Here is a 24,691-nt window from a genome sequence, read left to right on the forward strand (position 1 = left end):
AGTATTCCCTTAACCTTTTACATTTTGACTTCTTTCAACCATTTTCACTGTTTCTATATGCTTTTCTGACATCTCAACAATGTGCCATATGACTGTCCCAACCCTAACCCTAACCATTTGTTGGGGACTAATTTCAGCGGCGGGTTAATACATATTTATTGTTCTAATGAGTATTTTTTGCAGAACAGTGTATGTGATGAGTGTATGATACAACATAATGTGTTCATTGTAGGAAACATTCATTGAGTTTTTGGAAATCTCAGAATCATTACAAATGAAAAGTTAATGTTGCTGCTCACGAATAATTCATAAGGCCTGACATCAATCTTGGGAGTTACTTGATCAAGGTTAAAGAGCAATAAGTAGAGACATGCCGTGTCAGGAGAGTTTAGTGTGCAGTCAGTGTAATGAGTCCATTCATTCCCTGAGAATAAGAACAGACACCAAACAGTGATTCAGAGTGTGGACACAGATCGATTCACTGATGGTTTCATATTCAACATCTATCCTGACATCCAGGGGTGGAATTGGGCCGGGCTTTCAGGGTCCCCGGCCAGAGATGGCAAAAGTACACACATCCTTTACTCAAGTACAGATAGGCCTACTTGTGTTTAAAAAAGAAAGAAAGTACTGACTAAACTTCTTTATTCAATTAAAAGTAAAGAAGTATTGGCTTTGAAATGTACTTAAGTAGAAAGTACCCATAACTAGCAGCTGTTTTAAAGAGCTCCTGACCTCCCTTTATATTAATAGAAAAATAATGTCATTGTTAGCTTATGAATGTTTCCATGCTGAACAACGGCAACATGACAACGTTGACAATGATGGATACACGGATCGTGTTCAAATCAATAGGCACGTGATCATAATAATGATCACGCCACCTAGCACACATTCAAACTAAAGGAACCAGCCTGTTTGGAAAGTGTAAGAAGTAAAAGTAGTTATTTGTGTTAAAAATGTAAGAAGTAAAAGTAAAAAGTCCTCATAGAAATAAGTAGTGGAGTAAAGTACCGATACCAGAAACATTTACTTAAGTACAACAACAAATTATTTGTACTCCACTACTTCCCAACTCTGGCTCCGGCACATAGTACAAGGCTCTGACGTCATCACCCTCGCACATTTGTAACCATGTATGAGGGTGGGAATAAGATAACCATCTTTTTGGGTGGGGTGCATGTTATGACAGGCCTGCTTATCACAATATGTACCCCACCCAATAAGATGGTTGTCTTATTCCCACCCTCAAGCATTTTTCAGGGTATGGTTGTAGGACTAGTGCCAATGAATGGAGCAAGTTTCATGTATGTGACCCTTGTATTTTGTAAGATAGCAAGGGGGTGCATATTGTGATAAGCAGGCCTGTCATAAAATGCACCCCACCCAAAAAGATGTTTCTATTCATCCCTTCCTCAAGCATTTTTTAGGGTATGGTTGTAGGACTAGTAGCCTACCAATGAATGGAGCAAGTTTCATGAATGTGACACTTTTATTTTGTAAGATAGCCTACCAAGGGGTGCATAACTTGGCAAAAATATGCTGACAAAGACTATGTAACATTTGTAAACATATATTTTGTTTATTATATGACAAATATGAAAGACAATAAATGGCAAAGATATGTAGAAAATAAACGTATTTGAGATACGTTCATAACGAACGTAACATGGGAGAAAATAAGTTTCTAGCTAAACTTAAATTAGAATGCAGTTTAGTTCTGTGGGAACGTAAAAGAAGTGACGAATTAATGAAAAATCCAGTATTCGACACCACTACCATCAAAATACGGAGCTAAAAGTTTAATCACAAGAATCAAGACTATATGAGCTACCACTAAGCGACTCACAGTCTGTAAATTACCATTAAAAAAACCTGAACATTTAGTTTTCGTCTTAACGTTTTATTTACAAATGCGCGTTCCCGTGACAAGGGGTGCATTTCATGATGGGGGTGCATCATTTGACACAACACCGGCGCGCGCCATAATAACGTGAGAGAGGCAAAGAGCTGCCTGCAAAATAAATGATGGCTCAAACTTTTTTTTTTTTTAAAAAGCCAGACTGCAAGAAGAGCCCCCACTGCCCTCATCTTGCAACGATCTATACCACTGGTTCTCAACGGGGGCGGTACCGCCCCCCAGGGGGCGTTCAGAGAACATCGGGGGGCGCTGGAAGCAATATTTTTGAAAGGGGGGCGTTGAGGTGTTCTTGGGGGGCGTTCACGCATAATGTCTTTTTGTCATGAAAAACGCTGGCCACAGCGTCTTTTCCTGTACAAAAAGCAGCTGTCAGCATCTTTTGTTGCTATAGGAAACCACAACTCTGCTTGCGATTGGTCAGCTGTCAGCAGTGTTATTACGGGTACGTTCGTAAATGCACGAACGGTCAGTCCGCTCGGACAACCCGTCTGTTCCGCCAGAGCACCCAGCTGTGAGCGCTCAGAGCGCAGCGCTCTGGACTGTGGAACGGGAACGCTCGGAGCGCTCGGAGCGCATTTAAGAACGTACCCTACAAAAAGCAGCCGGGAGCGGACCGGAAGTCGTTGTAATTTTGGGATCGCGACTTTTAATAATCTGTGTCACTTTGTTACATTTTGATATGTTTTGATATGACAAATTCCACTAACAGATTCGAACTAAGTGGTCAGTTTATGAAAATAATACCCTTTTCTATGTCTGCTACGACATGGAAGAGCTGGCTAGCCAGGCTGCTCCACACAGAGCTCTGTTTGTTCAAAATTACAACGACTTCCGGTCCGCTCCCGGCACGATGTCTTGTCATGTCACCAGCTAGCCCTCTAGCGTTTGCCGCCATATCGTGACACTACCCCCCCCCCCCTAAATATTAGCATCATAAAACAACAAAAATCATATCACATCAGCAAAATGGCCGCGAAAAAGATAAAATGCAGACAGTACTCTATTGAATATCTTAGCTATGGCTTCATACCGTCTCCTACCAATGCACAACTCCCAATGTGTTTACTTTGCGAACATGTATTTTCCAATGAGGGAATGAAACCCTCACGTTTAAAGGAGCACCTTACCAAGATCCACCCGGATAAGGCAGATAAGGAGCGTCCGTTCTTCCAGGCCCTCAAAGAGAAACGTGGTAGGAGCACCATCAGCAGTCTCTTCGCTAGGAAGACCACCCAGACTGACAGCGGGCTAATAGCATCATATAACATCTCCTTGCTGATAGCCAAATGTGGGCAGCCGTTCACAATCGGAGAGAAGTTGGTACTCCCTGCCATCAAAGAGGTCATATCTACTGTGATGGAGCGTGATCCCACACAGGTGCTGAAATCCATCCCACTCAGTAATGACACCGTAGCACGCAGGATTGATGAAATGGGCGCTGATACAGAGGAGCAGCTGTGTGCCATCCTGCGGGAAACTCCATTCAGCCTTCAGCTGGATGAGACAACCACTTCTGACAACAATGTTCTGTTGATGGCCTATGTCCGCTATAGCACCTCCAACAGTCAGGAGATGGCTGAGGAATTTTTATTTTCCAAATATCTGGTCACAGACACCAAGGGCCAGACCATTTTTAATGCACTGGATGCTTATCTACAGGAGAAGTCAATCCCGATCAACAACATCCTCGCATGTGCTACTGACGGTGCCCCTTCCATGGTTGGCAGGTACCGTGGCTTCACCACTCTGCTGAAGGAGCAGGTCCCGCATGTCCTCACAGTCCACTGTGTCTTGCACCGCCACAACCTTGTGGCCAAATCTAAAAGTCCACCTCTCCACGAGTCTCTCAATGTTGCAGTAAAGGCAATAAACAAAATAAAAGCCCACGCCCTGAATAACAGATTGTTCCGACAGCTGTGTCAGGAAAATGATGAGACCTTTGAGCGTCTTCTTCTCCACACTGATGTCCGCTGGCTCTCAAAAGGAAACTGCCTTGCTCGTTTTTGTGAGCTGTTTGACAGCATCGTGGAGTTCCTGGAGGAGGTGGATGCAGCTCTCGGGGAACAGGTGTCATCCAGCCGCTGCGACATCATGTACCTCGCAGACTTCTTTGGCAAAATGAATGAAGTCACGCTGAAGCTCCAAGGAAAAGGAGTTACTCTGATCCAGAGCAAGGCGGTCATCCACAGTCTCACCTCCAGGCTGGATCTATACCGACAAAGCATAGGCAGGAGGCAGTTTGCTAATTTCCCGCTGTTGACCAAGGTGATCTAGCCTAGGCTACTAAATAATGATAATAATAAATAATACATGTAATAAATGTAGGCTACTCTATGCAACACTATATTTGTGTTCCTGGTTAGTATAAATAACTTATGTTCTGAATGTATTATGAGAATAAAGAAACATCAATTAGTAAACTAATTAGCAATAAAATAACCAGTTTCAAATCGGATGGTAACATTCTGCACCGATAACAATTTCCTGGTTATACTCATTGCAGGTGTCTGAGGCTCTTACCGATGAGCGCCTCCTCATTTACACAGACCACCTGAGGATGGTGAATGCCGACTTGAAGATCCGCTTCAGAGATCTTTTGGACCTCGATGTTCCCACCTGGGTGGTGCAGCCCTTTCAGGCGGACGTGGCGGAATGCGAGCCAGCAATACAGGAGCAACTCATCGACATCCAGAGTGACGATGAGGCCCAGGCTATTTTACGCACCTCTGGCTGGGGCAACATGTGGGTCAAATACTCTCAGCGTTACCCGGCTCTCTGGGAGAAAGCGAGGCTGCTTCTTCTGGCTTTCCCAACCACATACCTCGTGGAGCAGGGATTCAGCCAGGTCCTCCACATGCAGTCCAAGTACCGCAATCGCTTGAACTTGACGGCCTCAGGTGCACTGCGACTGAAACTAAGTTCTCTGCAACCCGCAGTGAAGAAACTGGCGGAGAACCACCAAGCGCAGGGCTCACACTAACCTTCCCCCCCCCGCAATTTGGCGAAATGCAACACCTTTCCGACCTGTTAGTTCTGTAGGCCTAATGTACAGTTTTGTAGCCTACTGTTTGTTCTGCACTGGACATGTGTGAAATTGCTGCTGTTCCGTAGCAGTCTGTTTGTATTCTCTGCTCTTGTCTGAGTTTGTTTAACACTCATAAATATCATTTTAATTCACATTCACATGGCTTTTCTGCTCTCTGGTAAACTAATGATAATGATATTCCAACTGCCCAGTTAAATCAAATCTATTATTTGGCATTCAGTGACATGCTTTTTAAATGATATAACACAGAATATTAGTCAACATTAATATTCAGGGAAGAAAATAAGTCTACTTTTTTTGCTGGCCCAAAAAAGGTTGAGAACCCCTGATCTATACGATCATTTTCTTATAACGATGAAATAGCCCCGCCTCCCTCTCCCCACGTCTCCCTCTCCCCACCTCTACTGCTGCTGGCCTGTCAGAAGAAAACATTTTTTAATAATAATTTAGTAATCTGATTACAGTTATTTTCATAAACCTGAAGTGAATACATTTTGGAATACTTATTGGAATTATTAGTGGAAAAGTTTCCTCACAAAATGTAATATTCATTACGGGTGTCAGTACCATATGTGTTCGGGATCCGTCTCTTACCAATGACGTCACAACGTCAATGACCTTACGCACACCAATTTCCCCGCAGGCTAGGCAGTCAAGAATATTCTAATTAGCTTCGGCTTGATGTGGAGATGTGATTTGATGTGTCGTTTGTCCCCCAACTCCTCTCCAAAGTTGAGATGTGTAATAAAATACTCAGGGGAGTTTCCTGAATTTTCATGCCCAAAGCTAAGTACTAGGCCCTGTGTAAATTAAGAGGCTGATCTGGGGCACTTTTGTCCACTTTCCCTGGCGCTAGAAACTCAAGTCAGGCATCCCTGGAATTGTCTCAGAGAGTAGATGATCAGTGGGGCCTTGTTTTTACTGAAACATGATGTTTCGATGTATATTTCCATTGAAAATGCTAACGTAATTTAGGTTAACTTCCTCTTTGAAGTTGTTGCTATGGAAACATAGCCTATATCATATCTTCTATATAATAACGGATAGAGATGTCTCGATCCGATCACGTGATCGGAGCCGATCACGTGATTTTCAAAAGATCGGAATCGGGAGGAAAATAATCGGGGATCGGGGTTTTTTTTTTTTTCGGTTTTTTTTAAATACTTTTTTTAAAATGTTGTATTCAATGTTACAAAATAAAAATGACCATGTTCAAGTCTTAAAGTCATCCTGAGGCCTTAGTTTTGGTTTCAAATTACACAACATCATGTATGTGTTGCTTCTTTGGGCTTGTTTTCATAGACCTGGTTGCTTATTTCTCTCAAATCTGGCAACAGAATGGGCAGGGCGCAGTGTCTAATTGTAGCAGTAAGCTAACGAGTACTGAAAGCTTTATTTTGTTTTGATCCAATGCTGCACAACTGAACTGATCCAATGCTGCTGTGAAAGAAAGAAGCTATATCCATGTTGGATAGAATATCCAATTTAAATAAAAAAATAACCTTAAGGGACAACTTGAATGCTTTTTTTCTTTTTTTTCTCTTAATGCATTGCATAAAGATCGGATCGGGAAAAATCGGTATCGGCAAATTGTCAAAATCAAATGATCGGAATCGGATCGGGAGCAAAAAAAGGTGATCGGGACATCCCTAATAACGGACAAAGTAAAGAATGAAGTGTAGGCTATGTTTAAATGTTCGGAATTTTACCGTGTATGATGGTCCTCTTGAGTTGCCGTACAGCCAATGGCATACAGCCATTGCTCCGTTTTCATATTTTTTTTACATGTTTTTCATAAAAAATTTCACACGCTAGGAGTATAGGAATACTTCCATTCGGTTCGTCATGATCTTTAGATGTGATGATTTGCCCCCGAGCACCCCTGGGTAAATTACCGTACAGCCAATCACAATGCGTACAATGCGTGACGTCATTGGTAAGAGACGGCCCCCGAACACCTATGGTACCCCGAACACATATGGTACTCACACCGGAAAAACTGTGTGCGAGAGAGAGATGCAGCGTGTCTGTGAGGCCCCGCCCCCGCACGCAGATGAGAGAGAGAGATCTCTTTTAAAATATATTGAAAGTTAGAAACGGAGATGGTTAGATAAAATGTGCAAGATAACGTTTATGTAGCATTTCTTTATTGTCGAAATGATGATATTTATAACGGGATAAAATCAAAGTGAATGGCCTGCTGCTGCTGAATGCATGGGGCAAGTGACTGGAAAAAGTTTTATAAGTTATCACATCGTTTCAGATAATAAGAATGAATAATAATGATAATTCCTTCTATTTAGGGGCGCCTTTCAAAGCACCCAAGGACACCTTACAATTCATAACATATTCCAAGGAAAGGTTTTAAGACAGTACAAAGAATGCAGTACGGGTGATGTTTTTTATGTGGGGTGCAGATGAGAGAGCTGTCCAGAATGACGCCAAGATGTTGTGTTTGTGCTCTTGATAAGCCATTAAAACAGTAAAACACGTGTCTCCTGTTCACCAAAACCCATCTGTTATGGAAAAAGAAAGTATTCCGAAAGTATTCTAAAAGTAATCTGCCACCGGTACCGGCGGGGATTGTTGTTAGCTTCTGATGCGCAGAAGAAAAATCTGGCCCACCCTATTTTTTACATGCCCACCCTAAAGTACATTTCTGCCTACGCTACTGGTTTGTTGGCTTAGTTAGCGTGTGTCTCTGCTCCAAATCGTGAGCTTTAAACCAAAGCCCCCCCCCCCACCGGGTACCGCTGAGATCGATGGTCTCATTGGGACCACCTGGTTAAATAAAGATTTGAATGAAAACAGCAAACCTTTTGGCCATAATCTTGCAGCCCTACAAATGAACTGAGATTTCCACACACATATTTGAAGCTATACTATTACGCCGGACCAATACAAAGCAGGGTTTTAAGGATAGGATAATGTCACTACTCAAGTAGTTGTTTTTAACTGTTCTTTAGTAAGTGTGCAGAGAAATGTTGATTTAAAATGTCAATTTGAAGGTTGGATACATTTTGTGTGCATATATTAATATTTAAGATGCAAATTAATCCCAGTTTAATGTTACTATTAAAAATACTTTCTATTTTTATTGTCTCATATGGCGGCATCAATGTGTGCATTTGATACAGATACAGGAGGAGTAGCTCTAGGATTGGGTCTCATAAATAGCTCTTAAGGTCAAAATAATGAGATCCTCGATTTTATGCTAGGCGCTGGAAGATGCCGCTTCCGATGGCATGCACTCGGTTCTCATTGGAATCAATTGAAAAAATATTAAATTTCTGGCTAGCTGATTTAAACCTTTCTATTGAACATATTTTAGGCATGAGATGTTTTTATGATGACTTGATCAACTTTCTTAAAGCATGTTGTTCGCATACAAACTCTCATTGTTCTTTCTCTTTGTTTCTCGCTTATTCTTTTTGTACCTAGACAGATTCTCTATGAAGTGGAAATGACTAAGTCACAAGAGTGCATTTAGAGCGGGGAGCCTCTGAACAGCTACAGAGACTTGTCTGGCTCCTGAATGGAGAGGGATGCCTCTTTTATTTAAATACTTAATGGCATTCTGAAGTCTTTCTCAAACAGCGTAGAGCGGAAACCAACCTGAGATCGTGCTCTCATTCTCATCTTGCGCTCTCTCCGGTCCTGGACGGTGGACAGGTAGTTGACGACGGCGTATTCCAACACAGACAGGAAGACAAAGACGAAGCTGACCCACAGGTAGATGTCCACTGCCTTGATGTAGGACACCCGGGGCATGGACGCATTCACTCCAGTGATGATGGTGGACATGGTCAGCACCGTGGTGATGCCTAGACACAAAGACAAAAAGTCCTCACTAACTGCAGGTTGAGATTTCAGAGTGTAGTGCAGTATAATTATGGAGCTGACTCGATGTGGGGCAGCTCAACTGGGTTCAAAGCAATAACAACACAACACAATATAATGCAATGTGGTCCAACCAGTGGCGTTTTCTCCTGGAGGCCAAGGGAAGCCAGGCTTCCCCTGTTTATTCGGATTGTAGTTGTAATTGTAATAAATAAATAAAAACACTTCGTTTAGTTTCGGAAATTCTTTGTTGTGTGTTGCTGCCGGCCCGTCTTTCCCCCATTCTCATTGAGTATTTTACAAAGAGTGAAACAGCGCCCCTCTAGATGTTATGGTGAAACAGTAGATTGCACTCTCTGTTGGAGAGGAGGCCAGCCAAAATGTGCTTCCCTTGGTAAAAAGAATGGAGGGATTGACCAATCAGATGAGGCTCACGTCATGCCCCTGCCAACGTGTGATTTGTCAGGGCCATGCCAAAGGAAGCCAGAGGCGGCTAGCTTCCCTTTCCTCACAATCCAATCAAATCGCATCAACTTAGTGGTGCAGTGACACGTCCTAAAACCCGGAAGTAAGCTGCGCTCGCGTTCCCTCAACAAAAAAGCAATGAGATTTCTCCATAGGATTTTGGAAAATAGCTCTAAATAAGGTCTGTGGAAAACGAAGCTGTTAGATAAATGCACGTTTTGTTTAGCCGGATAATATCCACATGTCTACCCTACTTTTATAATTTTTGAATCATAAATCTAACCGATAGAAGATAGATAGCGCCACTGCACCACTCCCACCGCCGTTAGAAAGTAGCAAGCAACTGAAGCAAGTACAATTATGGAGGGTGGAGATTTGGAGTATTTAATCAAAAAAGAATTGTACTAAACTTCCGCTACAGCAGCAACAACAAATACAATCTGATGACAGGCCAATGCCCAAACTGGAGCTGTGTACAGCGAGGAAAAAGGAGCGAATCGGACGTAACACGTTAAAGGTCTCCTGATTTAGTTTGTGAATGAATGCTTATTAGAGTTTCGGATGGAGAGTGCGTGCGGAGCTGTCGGTTAGATAACAGGCGTGTGTAAGTCCTGCATCTGTATGATACAAATGTGTGTAAAATGATACCGGGTGCTGTAATCACTCATCTGGTTACAGTGTTACATTGACCACCACACCCCCGACCCAAAAGAAAGGACATATTATTGGCTTCCACTAATTTTTTCCCCACGCCACGCTACTGGCTCCAACAGCCCTGTAATGAATACAACCCTGGGAAGCTTCTTGATGACAAGGTCTCCTAGATTTGCAGGTACGAAGTAACTTTACTTAACTAGTCTTTAATTCCAGTATTGTATATATTATATAGTATATAAGTATTGACCCAATCATGTTTGAATGTTTAGACAGACTCCCAGTCAATAGATGGATCTGGCACATTCATTGAGATGGCCCTATGTGTGTCTCTCTGAGATAAGAGGATCAGCTCTAACAATCATCCGTTTTCCTCTTGTAATGGCAGCTGTAGCTTTTGGACTGTAAACGTGTTCTGACCATGGATGTATAACGAGAACTGGGGTTGGAGGTGCATGCATTCCTATGAAAGTTGCTCAGTGGCGCACGAAGCCAAAAGGGCCTGGCTGGAGCAAAAGTACCCGTATGTACTGTAGGCCCCAGCTTAAGCCCCGCCTCCGATCTACAGCGTCACAGCTGGTCTCGGCTTGGGGTGTTGAAATTATTTGTTTCTACGATGCATCGCGATGCGGACGTGGACGATTCTGCATCGATGCAGTGACAGAACATAATCGATTATAGCGTAGTAACGTTGCTTCCTGATTTTACGGCCGCAGCTTTACAATAAAGTTTTTTTTCCGGTCACTTTGATATCAAATCGGTCGGTGACGCAGAGATCAGGGAACAGACGTGACAGTGACACCAAACACGGAGCAGTCTGCTTTATCCACCAACACAAGAACACCAGTCCAGAACCAACAGCAGAAGGACCCGCTCTGAATCAGTCCGTGTCGCTGCGGCTCAGACACACAGGGATTTATGTTTTTAAAAAATACTCTCAATCATGTCAGGTTTTTGGTTGATTTAGTTAAGTCTTGGATTGCAGAGTGTGAATATCCTCTTATTATTTTCAGACGATATATACGTGTGTAAAGTTTGTGAAGGAAGGAGGAAAAATCTTCCACGATCACGTCTCCTCTGTTCCTCCAAACCCCGCCCCCCCTGAAAATAATGAGTGACAGGCTGATAGTAACCTGATAGAAACTTTATTATTCACTTAATCACTGATTGAGATATGATGAAGCTGACTTAATCTCATACAATCATGGGATTTATGTAACAGTAAGACAGAGTGCACCCAAATGCAGTATTTTAGTTTGTTGTAAATACTCCTGTTGTCTGCTGTGTTCAGACTCAAGTCATGTTTGTGATGCCACATTCAGGACCAGGCTTGGAATTTCGTCATTTTAGGGGCAAGGCCATTTGGCCTTTGGTGTCACACATTTTTTCTGGGCGCAAAGGCCACATGCCAGGGCACAAAGGCCATTGAGGGAAACATTTGGATTTGGAGCTTACAAATAAATAACTTCACTTTCTGATAAGAAAAACAAATCACTGTTTTAATATCAATAATGTCAAACATTATATCATCATATAGGCCTATGCCTCCTTAGTATTACCGTATATAAAATAAAATACTTTACTTTGAATAATTAGTGTTTGGTATGTTTTCCATCTACTTCTCCCATTCAAAAAATCAAATCAAAACATCTAAAATTATATTAATATGTAACAAATATATTCAATTTCAGAGCAGAAGAAACAGCCTTCAAGGGTCAAACTCTGCACATACATTGTGTGTGTGTGTGTGTGTGTGTGTGTGTGTGTGTGTGTGTGTGTGTGTGTGTGTGTGTGTGTGTGTGTGTGTGTGTGTGCTCACAGCTCTGGACAAAAGTTAAACATGTACAAACCACAGACTGTCATGGCGAATACAATCGCTGCTTTAATTCTGTCTTTAGGACGTTGTTGTGAGCGTGGACGGAGCAGCTACAGGTAAGTTTAGCCTTATTGATCCATTCAGAAAACACGCATTTTAAAAGGTTTTTCGCTTGCCGTCTTGTCTGCAGACTTGGCAATCAGTATGTATCAGTATGTAGTTACTTCAGCATCATTTTGAAACGTGTATTACACAGAGCTCTCAAGTCTCACGCATTTGGCGTGAGACACACGCATTTCACTCCATTCACACGCTCACACGCCACACCTTGTATTTCTCACGCAGAGATTTCTTTCCAGGGTACCGCCCACCAAGTTGCGCCGCAATTTTGTAAACAAACTAGGCTTGTTTGAGACGTGTGCACTTCACTAGCACCCCCCCCCCCCCCCCCCGTTGACATTCGCGGTACAGAGGGCTTCATGGGAACTTTGAGGGGAGCCAGAAGTTGGAGTACCAAATCTCACTCTGAATTCTGTTCAAAACTTGAGAGTCCTGATTACAATTAAATCACGGTAAAATAGATTAATTTTGTCGTAGTTGGTTTCCTCCATAGTATTTACATTGAAATAAGCCCCGCCCCCTCACCAGCGCGTCCTGTTTGATTGACAGGATTAAACACAGCTGACAGCCGCGGTGAAACTCCAGCGGTTAGAGCGATGAGAATGTTCGCATCGCGTCCGTTGTGAACGCAGCATAATGCAGTTGTGAAAACACTGTTCTGACACTTTTAAAGCAACTTCGAGATTTGTTCCAGCGGCTGAGGAGAAGGCTGTCGGGCCCCTACAGGCATGTCTGACGGAACAATCACAACAGAGCAATCGCTCTGATCCACAGACACGGGACTATCCTACTGCGCGCACTAATATGACTTCACTAGCGTTGTTTACACGGCATGTCTGACTGAACAATCACAGCAGAGCAATCGCTCTGATCCACAGGCACGGGAGTATCCTACTGCGCGCACTAGTATGACTTCACCAGCGTTGTTTACACTGGAACTTTTGACAGGGGCACAAAGGCCACTTTGGCCGTGAATTGCATTTTTTTTCACAGGGCATCACGGCCAAAGTGCGGGGCAACGACGGCCATGGCCGTCGTGGCCGTCGTGAAATTCCCACCCTGTTCAGGACATTCAGTGTCCTTTTTTTAACAGAAGGCCGTTGCTAGAAGCTGCAGCTAGACTGCAGAAGTATTAGTTTTTTGTTTTGAGGATGGAACAATATCACACACTGATACTGTATAGGGATGCTAGAGCTATACAATTGATTTATTTTGGTTTATAAATTAATGTCAATACATTTATGTTATTGATCTCTGAAGCACTTTCTAAATAATAAAAAGAGAGTTCATATGTATTTACTGCATGTATTCATTGATGGAAAAGAAGCAATTTGCAGTAATATAGAAAATTGAGGACGCAACGAAGCGAATCGTGAGACCAGTGAAGATGCACAGCCCTAGTCTCGGCTCCGTCACATAAATGGAGAAGGAAAATAACTCAGGATTCAATTTTAGTTATTTTAAACCCTAAAGATTTAAAATAAGGGCTTTAAGAGTGATCATACTGGTTTATTTAGCGAAGATCTGCTGATTTATAGACTTGTCTTTCCCAATGTAAGTCAATGGGAAAAGGTATTTTAGCCTACAATGATGCCACGGACTGACAGGAAGCTGTAGTACCACCTGTTACAGAATGGTTTAGGCTAGGTTGCAGCTCCACCCTGTGGACGTATTGTGCCGGTGTTATATATATATCTGCCTCACGTGACTCTACCCCAGTTGTATGATTACCTGCTTAATGTGAATACACGGCGTTGAGACACAGCCTGATTTGCCTTGTTTAATAATGCACCTACATCTACAAACATGGTGTCAGAAGCTCAAATAGGACCCAGCTGTGGACTGCATGCTACTGTCCGTCGCTGAGACGGCGTGTATTTATTTGTTTTGGTGAGGTTTAGCAGTTTCAGTTAGCCTGTTAGCATTAGCGTCACGTTGGAACAATGGCATCCAGCATCCCACCTCCGGAGCCTATGAAGATGGCGGGGGACATCCACGGCAACTGGGTGAACTTTCGAGCAGAATTTGAGGATTATCTGCTTGCGACCGGGCTCAGCGAGAAAGAAAAGCCGGTACAAGCAGCTGCGCTAAGGAGGCTAATGGGGAACGACTGCCGCCATGTTTACAAACACAACCTGGGACTCACCGCGGACCAACAAAAGGATGCGGGTGATATACTGGTGGCACTGGAGCAATACTTCACGCCCGCAAAGAACGTAATCTTTGAGAGGTACGTTTTTGGCAACCTTAAACAAGAGGATGGAGAGCTCTTGGATGCGTTTGCTACCAGGCTGAGGGAAAAGGCTGCCTCTTGTGAATATGGAGCTATAAAAGATGAACTCATAAGGGACAGGCTTGTTCTCGGGATAACTGACGAGGGTGCTAGACGTCGTTTACTAAGGGAAAAGGACCTTAAATTGGACGAGGCCATTAAAATTTGCCGTGCAGCCGAGGTCATGGACAGCAAGTTAAAAACCATGTCACTGGGCAGCTCTGGACCTGGAGACAGCATTAATGCCACACAAGGACAGCGATATGGACGGAGGTCTGCCAGCAGGCCATCCGAGTCCACCAACACATCTGCACAACCACAGAGCATGAGAGACGCTGGCGAATGCAAGTACTGTGGCACACGGCACAAGCGCGGGCGGGACCTGTGCCCTGCTTTTGGTAAATCGTGCCGCTCGTGTGGCACTGCTAACCATTTTGCAAAAGTATGCATGAAAAGAGGCCAGCAGGCACGCCAGTTGAATGCTGTGGATGACCCGTTGCCAGGGGAACTGGAGGACAGCGATGAGAGAGACGTGTACACAGCGGAGAGCGTGGGGGCTGTGAGCACTCAAGGTAAAAAGTGGTTTGTCAACCTGCCACTGCAAAGTGGGGTTCAGAGGTGCCAGCTCGACTCTGGAGCCACTTGCAATGTGATGAGCATCAAGGACAAGACGAGACTGGCGTCTAGAACGCCTCTTCTGAAGAGTCTCACCAGATTAAAACTATACAACAGTGAGTGGATGAGCTCATTAGGTGTGTACAGCACACAATGCGTCATTAGGGGTAAGACGCACAGACTGGACTTTGAGATCGTGCATACTGGCCAGAGGCCCTTGCTTTCGGGTGAGACATGTGAGAGACTTGGTCTGATACGCTTCACCATTCCTGAGGAGCTGAATAAGGTGGAGCACTGCAGGAAGGGAGACCTGACCAAGGAGTGTCTTGTCAGCACCTACCACGACGTGTTCACCAGCCCTGTTGAGTCTCTGCCTGGTGATATTCGCTTTGAGCTGGACAGCACTGTGACACCGGTGCAGTGTGCTCCCAGGAACGTTCCAGTGGCCCTCAAGGCAGCTGTTAAGGCTCAGCTTGATCGATATGAAGAGGAGGGACACTTGACCACAGTCACTCAACCCACGGACTGGATTAGCAATCTAGTCATAGTAAAAAAGCCAGACAAATTGAGACTATGCATTGACCCGAAGCATCTCAACCGTGCTCTGAAACGGTCCCACTACCTTATGCCCACTTTAGATGACGTGTTGTATAAGCTGCCAAAGGCACGTATATTCACCCTGGTGGATGCACGTGATGCATTCCTGCAGTGCCGCTTGGATAAAGAAAGCAGCCTGATGACAACATTCTGGACACCGTGGGGTAGGAAACGCTGGCTGAAACTTCCTTTCGGTGTGTCAGTTGCCCCGGAGCTGTATCAAAGGAAGCAGCATGAGCTGCTGGCTGGCTTGACAGGGATTGAGCCCATAGCTGATGACATCCTTGTAGTCGGCTGTGGGGACACAGAGGATGAGGCCAATCGGGACCATGACACAAACCTCATCGCTCTGATGGACAGATGCAGGGAAGTAAAGCTGAGACTGGGCCTGAAAAAGCTGCAGTTCCGAGTGAAGGAGGTCCGCTTCCACGGCCACATACTGTCCGCGGAGGGCCTCAAGGCTGACCCTGACAAAGTCAGGGCGGTGCTGGACATGCCAAACCCCACAGACGCAAAAGGGGTCCAGCGGTGTGTCGGATTCGTGAACTATCTGTCCAGATTCATGCCACGCTTGTCAGCGGTATGTGAGCCGCTGAGGAGACTGCTGGACAAGGATGTGATGTGGCACTGGCTGCCCAAACATGATGCCGCCATGAAGGAAATCAAGGCACTGGTCACGGCGGTGCCAGTCCTAAGGTACTATGACGTCCGCAAGCCAGTCACCGTACAGAGCGACTCCAGTCAGGCGGGTCTGGGCTGCTGCTTGCTTCAAGGGGGCAGCCTGTCGCATTCGCCTCCCGGGCATTGACCCAAACAGAGCAAAATTATGCACAGATTGAAAAGGAGTGCCTGAGCATCGTATTCGCCTGCCAACGCTTCCACTACTATCTATATGGGAGGGGTGATGTGACTGCAGAGACCGACCACCGCCCGCTGGTGTCCATCTTCACCAAGCCCCTCCTCAGTGCGCCAAAGCGCCTTCAGAGCATGCTCCTCACACTTCAGAATTACTGCCTTGCGGTGGTATACAAGCCAGGCCCTGAGATGTACATAAGTGACACGCTCAGCAGAGCCACCACCCCGCCACAGAGAACAGACACACTGTACCAACGTGAAATAGTCTGCAGCATGCAACAGGAGCAGTGTGACACGGCGGCCATTCAGCAGGCAGACTATTTAAATGTCAGCAGCCAACGCCTGGCACAGATTCGGACACACACTGAGGAGGATGTGTGTCTTCAAACACTTAAGTCTGTCGTGCTGGAGGGATGGCCAGGACACAAAGAGGAGACCCCTGTAGCCGTCAGGGACTACTGGGCCGTCAGAGATGAGATAAGTGCACAGGATGGCGTGCTCTTCAGGAGTCAGCACGTCATCATTCCAAAAGCTATGCGCCCGGAAATGCTGAGACGGATCCACTACAACCACGTGGGGGGCGAGGCGTGCTACAGGCAAGCCCGTGATACACTTTACTGGCCCGGTATGCAAGGGGAAGTCAAGGATTATGTGCAAAAGTGCTCTGTGTGCAATGAGTATGCACACGAACAACAGAAAGAGACTATGATGTCACACCCGCTCCCCACACGTCCCTGGCAGCTAGTAAGCATGGATCTGTACAGCTACGCAGCACAGAACTTCTTGCTCGTGGTGGACCATTATTCTGACTTTTGGGAGATCGACCTGCTCCCTGACCTATCAGCGGACACCACGATCCGTAGATGCAAGGCACAGTTTGCACGCTACGGTGTCCCAGACAGGGCCATTTCTGATGGTGGAGGCCAGTTTGCCGGTGGAGAGTTCCGGGCGTTTGCGAGAGAGTGGGGTTTTGAGCATGTCATGTCCTCACCGAGGCACCCAAAGGCTAATGGCAAAGCGGAGTCAGCAGTGAAAATTGTAAAGAGCCTGTGCAGAAGGGCAGACCGTGCCAAAGAGGACCCCTGGAGGGCCATATTGCATTGGAGAAATACGCCCACTGAGGGTATGCATTGCAGCCCAGCACAGCGGCTTATGTCGCGGAGACTGAGAACCCTTCTCCCTGTGGCCGACCAGCTACTGGTGCCTCAGGTCGTCACGGGTGTTCCTGACAAGCTGAAAGTGAAACATCAAGCAGCAAAGCTGACATATGACAGATCTGCCAAGGATCTGCCGGAGCTGAACGTCGGCCAGCCCATACGGATGAAGCCGCTCCCAGGAGACAGGACGGGCCGATGGAGGAGAGGTGTGTGCCTTCAGCAGTTGGGACTCCGGTCCTATCTGGTCGGTGTGGAGGGGACCACGTATCGGCGCAACAGGGTTGATCTTCGACCAGCAGAGGCGGCCCTTCTCCAGCCGTCAGTTCTCCCAGAATCGGCCCCGGAGCAGCCTGCGAGTGGGGGGAGGGCCAGAGAGGTCGTCTGCGTCCCCGAGGAGTCTCCAAGGCCATCACCCCCGAGGTCGTCGCGGTCTTCCCCGCAGACTGGGGGTACACCATGCCGTGAGTTACAGGGCCGGGCCTTCTCCCGGAGCGGACGGCTGATTAGACCTCCTGACAGACTTGACCTCTAGGACACACACACACACTCACACACACACACTTGGACTGTGCGCACTCAAACACACATGGACGATAAAGATTTAAAAAAAGAAGAAAAAAAAGGAAGTGGAGAGATTGTAAAACAAATGTGATTGATTGTTCTGAGTTTATTGCTGATGTGTTCTGATCCAGCTATTATTGAAGTGTCTTTGCTAGGTGCACTATTTGTTGTTGAAATCATTTGATTAATGTTCTGTTTAAAGGTCAACAGTTAAATGGCAGTATTGATCCTGTGTTGTTACTTAACAAAAGGAAGGGAGATGTTACAGAATGGTTTAGGCTAGGTTGCAGCTCCACCCTGTGGACGTATTGTGCCTGTGTTATATATATATCTGCCTCACGTGACTCTACCCCAGTTGTATGATTACCTGCTTAATGTGAATACACGGCGTTGAGACACAGCCTGATTTGCCTTGTTTATTAATGCACCTACATCTACAAACACCACCGTTTGACCACTACAAACATTAGTGTTGCGGTCCAATGCACTTCCTGGGGGCTTGGTTCTGATTAGAAGACTCAATTAAGAATCACTCAAATATGCAGACCCGAGGACAGTTGGCAGAAGAGATAGTGGCATATAATATGACTGCTTACATGTATTGGTTTGAATTAGTTATCTTCTGTATTCCTTGGTCAAGTCAAAATCAAGGAAGCTGGAGACGAACACATCGTCTCCAGCTTCCTTGATTTTCGGTACTCTGCTCATTGAATTTCCATCTCTAGAAAGTATCATCTTGTCTGCCCTATCTACTTTTCACAAACCCCCGAAAACAAACGCAACAAAAAAACGCTGCAAATACCAAAACGATATGCAAAGTCCAAAGCACATACAAATCCCAAAACACATACAAAAGAAAAACATTCCAGAAGTGCTCCAGGCCTCTAGGGGGCGCGCTACGTGGAACAGATTGATGTCTGACCAGACATAGAGAGAACAAACAAGAGTGCTGCAAATTGAAGCCGGAGGAAACAAAGTTGATCGAAGTGGAAAAAGTCGATATATAGACAAGTTTACGCGCCAAAACACGGGTAGCGCCATAACCCTACACAAATGCACTTCATTTCCGCCGGAAGTGTTTTGCACAGCGTCTGTCGGTGTAAACCGGTGTAAACAGTCAGACGGGCACTGGTGTAAACACAGCGATTTCGATGCTAACAGTGATGCTAGCTTGGGAACACGATTCTACTTCTTTGACTGGAGATGGCGTTACTCTCCCCCACCCGAATTCAGTGCAAAACTAGGAGGATAACATGACGACGTGGCCCAGCATAACGTACAGCAAAATTTGCTCCTACTTCGTTCAATCCATGGCAATAGATGGAAAAGCAATGGACAGTCTGAAGGCATATCATAAGGCTGCGCACATTCTACTTTGCCCACATGCTCCCGAAAATTGTTGACGATTTTGTTGAGGGAAGGTTACAGTTCTGCAGTAAATATCTCAGCATTTTAAAACCAAAATAAACTGCCTTATTTAGGTCATGCCCACAGGAGCCAACAGTTGTCTGTTGTTTACATAATGCACAATTTACATGATCTCTTTATGCTGTGCAATATATCATATGTGCCTGTACTGTTTGAGTGAAAATAAAGTTTGATGTAATTTAATTTCATTATTGCACTGTTATTGCATTATTGCATTTCATATGTTCCTTAGAGTGCTACAATTTCTTTTAACACAGTTCATCATTCATATTAAGCTCATACTGTACATAAATAACACTGAATGAATTAATTGTTGAGAGGAAACTAAAGAAATGGCTTCAACAAGAAAGATCACATGTTTAATCCTAACAGGTATTACAAATTAAAATATAAAAGCAGCCCACACAATTACATCACTATGAAAATATTCATATATAATATTAAAAAATACAATGCATGCAGTATTTGTTGTGTTTATCTGTATTTAATGAACAACATGGCTGGGTGCTGGGTGCTGGTTTGTGGTCGTAGCACTCTCTATCTAACCACTCGTTCAGGTGCTTTCTCGAGTGATTGCAACCAACTACCGCACACGTAGTTCCCGAACCACTTTTCTTCATGTTGTAATTGTTATATCCTCTTTGTCTCTGCGATATCAGTGCTTTGTCGGCACAACGGAGCTAGCTAGCAAAACAAACCCAGTCCGCCAAAACGGAAGTGCATTGCATCGAAGGGAGGAGTTCAGGATGTAGAGCGGAAACGGCTCAATAACTTGTGTATAAGAAGGTACTTTTTGTTTTGATACAAAGAGCGTCATATTTACCCAGCTAGCGTTAGCTTCTTTAGTAAAAGAGCTTGTAAGTCAAGAGACAGCACTGTGCACCTAAATGTAACTCTTGACATCATATAGATATATTATAGGTGCAGAGAGGAGTTGGTTTATTGTGCCCCAATGTAAATCCTAATGTGAGAGTTAAAGGACGCTCAACAATATAATGTACCTTGGTCAGTTTGGATTTATCGTGGCATTTATTCTTAATTAAAGTGAATTTATTTTATTTCAGTCAGTCATTTGTGTGTACAGTATGCAGGTGTGGGACATTCCAAATGTTCCAAAAGTGAGTACTCCACGAATGGACAACAGTTTGCCAGGGTAAAATAAAACATTATCAACATACTATTTTGTGAAACAAGAAGCAGAATGTTTTAACAGTACAGTAGTTTGAATATATTTGTTGTTTACCTTTATCGGACCTCTCAGGCACCCACAACCAGCGTCTGATCGGGTAAGACTAATTACAAATTAAATTATACCATGTAGGTTTGAATTTGTGAACATGAAATCAATAAATACCTTTGTGTGATAATGACACTGTCATTAGATCCACTGAACTTATTTCCTGGGTAAAAATAGGATGGAGCACCAACCCCATTCCAGGAAGAGGTCCTGTCTGCCCCGGCTCAGAACCACTTCTATAGGTAAACGGTGTTGATAGTTGCATCTTGACACAGTTGTTTGCTGTGTATCTTTATTTTACATTTGTTTGTTTGTAAAGCCTCCAATCACAGTGGGTAACATTGCCAGGAAGCAGAACAATTATACTTTCATACATTTCCAAATGACACCCACAACATCTGACATCTTAGTGAAGACGATTAAAAAAATACCCACAAATATTTTTCAAAGATCAGATATTGTATGTTGCATCCATTTCAAATGTTTACAAGGATTGTGCAGGAGTATGACAAAAGTGCTGTTGTCAGTTTAGAACCCAATGTATTGAAAAAACAGGAAGAGGATCAACATCCTTTTGTAAATCTGACTGTCATGCATATATTATGTATTTAAAAATAATTATTCAACTGTCTTCTCACTGCAGCAACTACACAAATGTGTATGCACTTATCATTATTGATAGCCAGTCTGAGCCAGAACACAAAATGGAGCAAGGGTATTAATTGTTACTATTACCACTTAATTGTTCTATTCTATACTGTAAATCTTATTACTAGCTTCATCATTTAATATTACAATACATCACTTTGTCTTTCCCAGTACAGAATACCTGACTGCGGCACACATTGTTGCAGAACTCTCTTCAAAAATAACAAATACATCTTGCAGCAGGTTCAATATGAATAGAGCCAATGTGTGGGATGGAGCAATCCACGGCTTCAAAGGAGCCTCATTCGACCCCTCTCATGAGATGTCAGTTAAGTTCACTGATGATGAGGGACACACTGAGGATGGAGTGGACACTGGTGGTCCCAAGCGTGAGTTCCTTACCCTCCTTATGGAATGCCTGAGAATGCGAAGAAAACATCACGTCAGCAACTGTTTGTGCTCCATGGCGGTGTGACTTTCCCAGCGGCTCACTGTCTCAAAATCTGATTCTAAATGTTCTCTATAATGATAGAACTAATACACAATTATTCATGTATAATATAATACACATGTTTTGTGTATTTAATCATGCATTGGTCTACAATTTAATGATGGCTTCTACATATTTCACATAAACAGACAATAGAGGCTTCTCAATACTCTAATTTCCCCTCCTCGACTCCTATCCTCGAGACTTAGTCCCGCCCACAGGAGATGCGAGCGGAGGACTGAGGAGGGGAACCGAGGAGAGAGGAGTGGAAGCAGCAGGCAGTTAGAGAAATGAGAACTCCTCTCCTCTGAGCGGTCATTTTAAAGAGACGTCCATTAATGATGACAGGAGGCACAGCAGCACTCTGTCTGATGGACAGATGTGTTCATGACGACTTATATACAATTTACTTTGAATTCATTGAGAGTGCTGTATAATGAGACAATAAAAGGCTACAGATGCAGACACACACACACAAATATATTTATATAAATATATACAATTTAAAGTATGAGAGCACTCTCATGATAACGTAACACAATCAGAGACTGGATATATCCCCCCCTCTCTCTGGTCGCTGAAATGGGGAATTGAAATTACGGGCCAAAAGTTTTATTTACAAGTATTAAAAGTAAAGCAGAGGACACCAAACCAACTGAAACCCGTCTGTCCGCCGCATCTACGCACTGTACAACACACACACCTACACACTGTACCACACACAGACCTACACACTGTACAACACACACACCTACACACTGTACCACACACATACCTACACCGTACCACACACACACCTACACACTGTACCACACACACCTACAACTCCTAAAGCATAATTAGGCTAATGCCGTTGTGTATTTTATTATGTGAAGCACTAAATGGTCTTAGAAAAATATCGACTCTTTGTTTGTAGATATCTACTAAACTAAAGCAAATAAAGAGAGTAGGCCTGTTATACTGAGTGATATATATTATACACACTGCTCTGCTTTCTGCACGGACCTCACAGCTGTTCTCTCTGGAAACATCGCGACGCGATGAAAGCAGTTTCTAAAATAATATCCAGGAAGGAATTAGTGATGTGTCGGTCGCGAACGAGCCGATTCTTTTGAACGGCTCTTTGGTATGAACGAGGGGAACCGAGTCGTACTTGGTGAGAGCCGTTCTTGTTATCGTTCAATTGTTAGTCCGCACTCACTGCCTGCCAAAATCCACTCGCCTGTTAAAAAGCTTGATTTTGTTCCCCAAACGTATTCTGTGAAGACCCGCCCCTACTCTGATTAGTAGGTTTCAGCAGGAGGAGTGAGATGGGGTGGGTCTTAACGGAATACGCGAGAGAGAGAAGTCATAACAAGTGGTAGGCTACAGGACAGGTAGACAACGTGTTTTTCGGATGGAAAATGAGCCAAACGCGAAAACGCAGCAGCATTTTGATGCACTTCAACCAAAAAAGCGCACCATTTGTAAGGGCAAAATATCCTTTAAAGCAGGGCCAACAAATGATCTCCATCGCCACTTAAAAACACAGTATCTATATTAAGAGTTGCGTGAATTTCATTCAAGGCAAGGCAACTTTATTTACATACGGAGGGTAAATTCAAAGTAGTACATTCACGGACATGAATGACATGGATATGGCGCCACCTTGTGTCGTGTTTACAAAGCAGATTATTGACATTAGGTCTGGCAATCCAGTCAATCATTATCCTGGTGATTATTTCACAGACAAACCAAGTAACCCCGCCAAAAAAACGGCTCTTTTGAACGGCTCTTTTGAACGGCTCTTTGAAAGGAACGGAGCCATAAGATCCGGCTCCCTTCAAAGAGCCATAAATCCCATCACTAGAAGGAATGCATGCAGAGCTGTCATTGGCTGAGATAAGTGCGTCAAGCCTCCACCGTTCCCGGAAATGCATCCGCGGAGGAGCCGTGGAGGACCCATCAGTGTATCCTCGGTTATAGCTCCTCCAGAGAGCCTCTTCGATGCTCGATTCTCGTGTGCATTTAGGGAAATGAGATGTCCTTCAAAATGGCGAGCCACATGACACTTGAACTGTCCCCAGATGTTGGCCACAGAAAGGACAAAACATGGTAGCCTGAAAAGACATACATTGATGTAGTAAATCCATTTAATCAAGTCAATCAAAAACACATAGTCTAAAATAGTGGTTAGCTAAATAAATAGAAAGATACATCATGTTTACCGTTGAATCTGTGTTTTGTCTCTCTCTCCTTGAATATCTTCTCTATATTTGTTCTTGAGCATGTCTAATGCACACTACTCTCCTGTCATTACTTTGTCCCTCTTCACATTTTGTCACTTCTCTCTCTCTCTCAATTCAATTCAGGAGCTTTATTAGCATGACCATAGTTACAGGCATTTGCTAAAGCTCTGTATGGTTGCAACATCTATACACACATACATACATATGAACAAACTGCTAAGAATTCAAATGTCCTTTTTCCGCGGTACTCACTATGGCCCGTGTTATTTGCCTGCACTTGATTTGACATCGCTTTATCTTCTCTTCACGTGAAGCTCACTTCAGCTGGTGTAGTAGTTAGGCACGCTAACGCTAGCTATATAAATATGACGCTCTATGTACAGGGGCGGACTGGCCATTGGGAATACCGGGAGTTTCCCCGGTGGGCCGGTGCTGTGTGTGGTGCCGGATTTTGCCTAAATAGTACCGGCCCACATTTGTAAGTATTCCGGCCACTCCCTTTTTTTTTTTTGCTTACCTAAATCCTACCGGCCCACATTTGTAAGTGTTCCGGCCCAGTCCAGCCCAGACCAGCCCAGTGGGGTGTTGCCCACTGGGCTGGGCTGGGCCGTTTTGATACACTGTAAAAACTGTTGCTTTGGTAAAACTTAAAAAATATGTGTCAAGTGATTCCAAGCAATTTTATGAGTTTATTCAACATTTGCATTTTTTGAGTTGGTGAAACTTACTTTTTTTAGTTTT

General features: G+C 44.2%; 1 protein-coding gene across 1 annotated transcript in view; it reads right to left on the reverse strand.

Annotated features, from left to right (window-relative positions):
- Positions 1-24,691, reverse strand: part of gabrr2a (gamma-aminobutyric acid type A receptor subunit rho2a) — a 197,490-nt gene that overhangs the window by 6,782 nt on the left and 166,017 nt on the right. The window contains exon 8 of the mRNA XM_079691714.1: positions 8,583-8,791. Coding sequence (XP_079547840.1) covers positions 8,583-8,791 — 209 coding nt within the window. The remainder of the gene's footprint in view (positions 1-8,582; positions 8,792-24,691) is intronic.

This window comes from Notothenia rossii, assembly GCF_949606895.1.
Source record: "Notothenia rossii genome assembly, chromosome: 7".
Taxonomy (NCBI): Eukaryota; Metazoa; Chordata; class Actinopteri; order Perciformes; family Nototheniidae; genus Notothenia; species Notothenia rossii.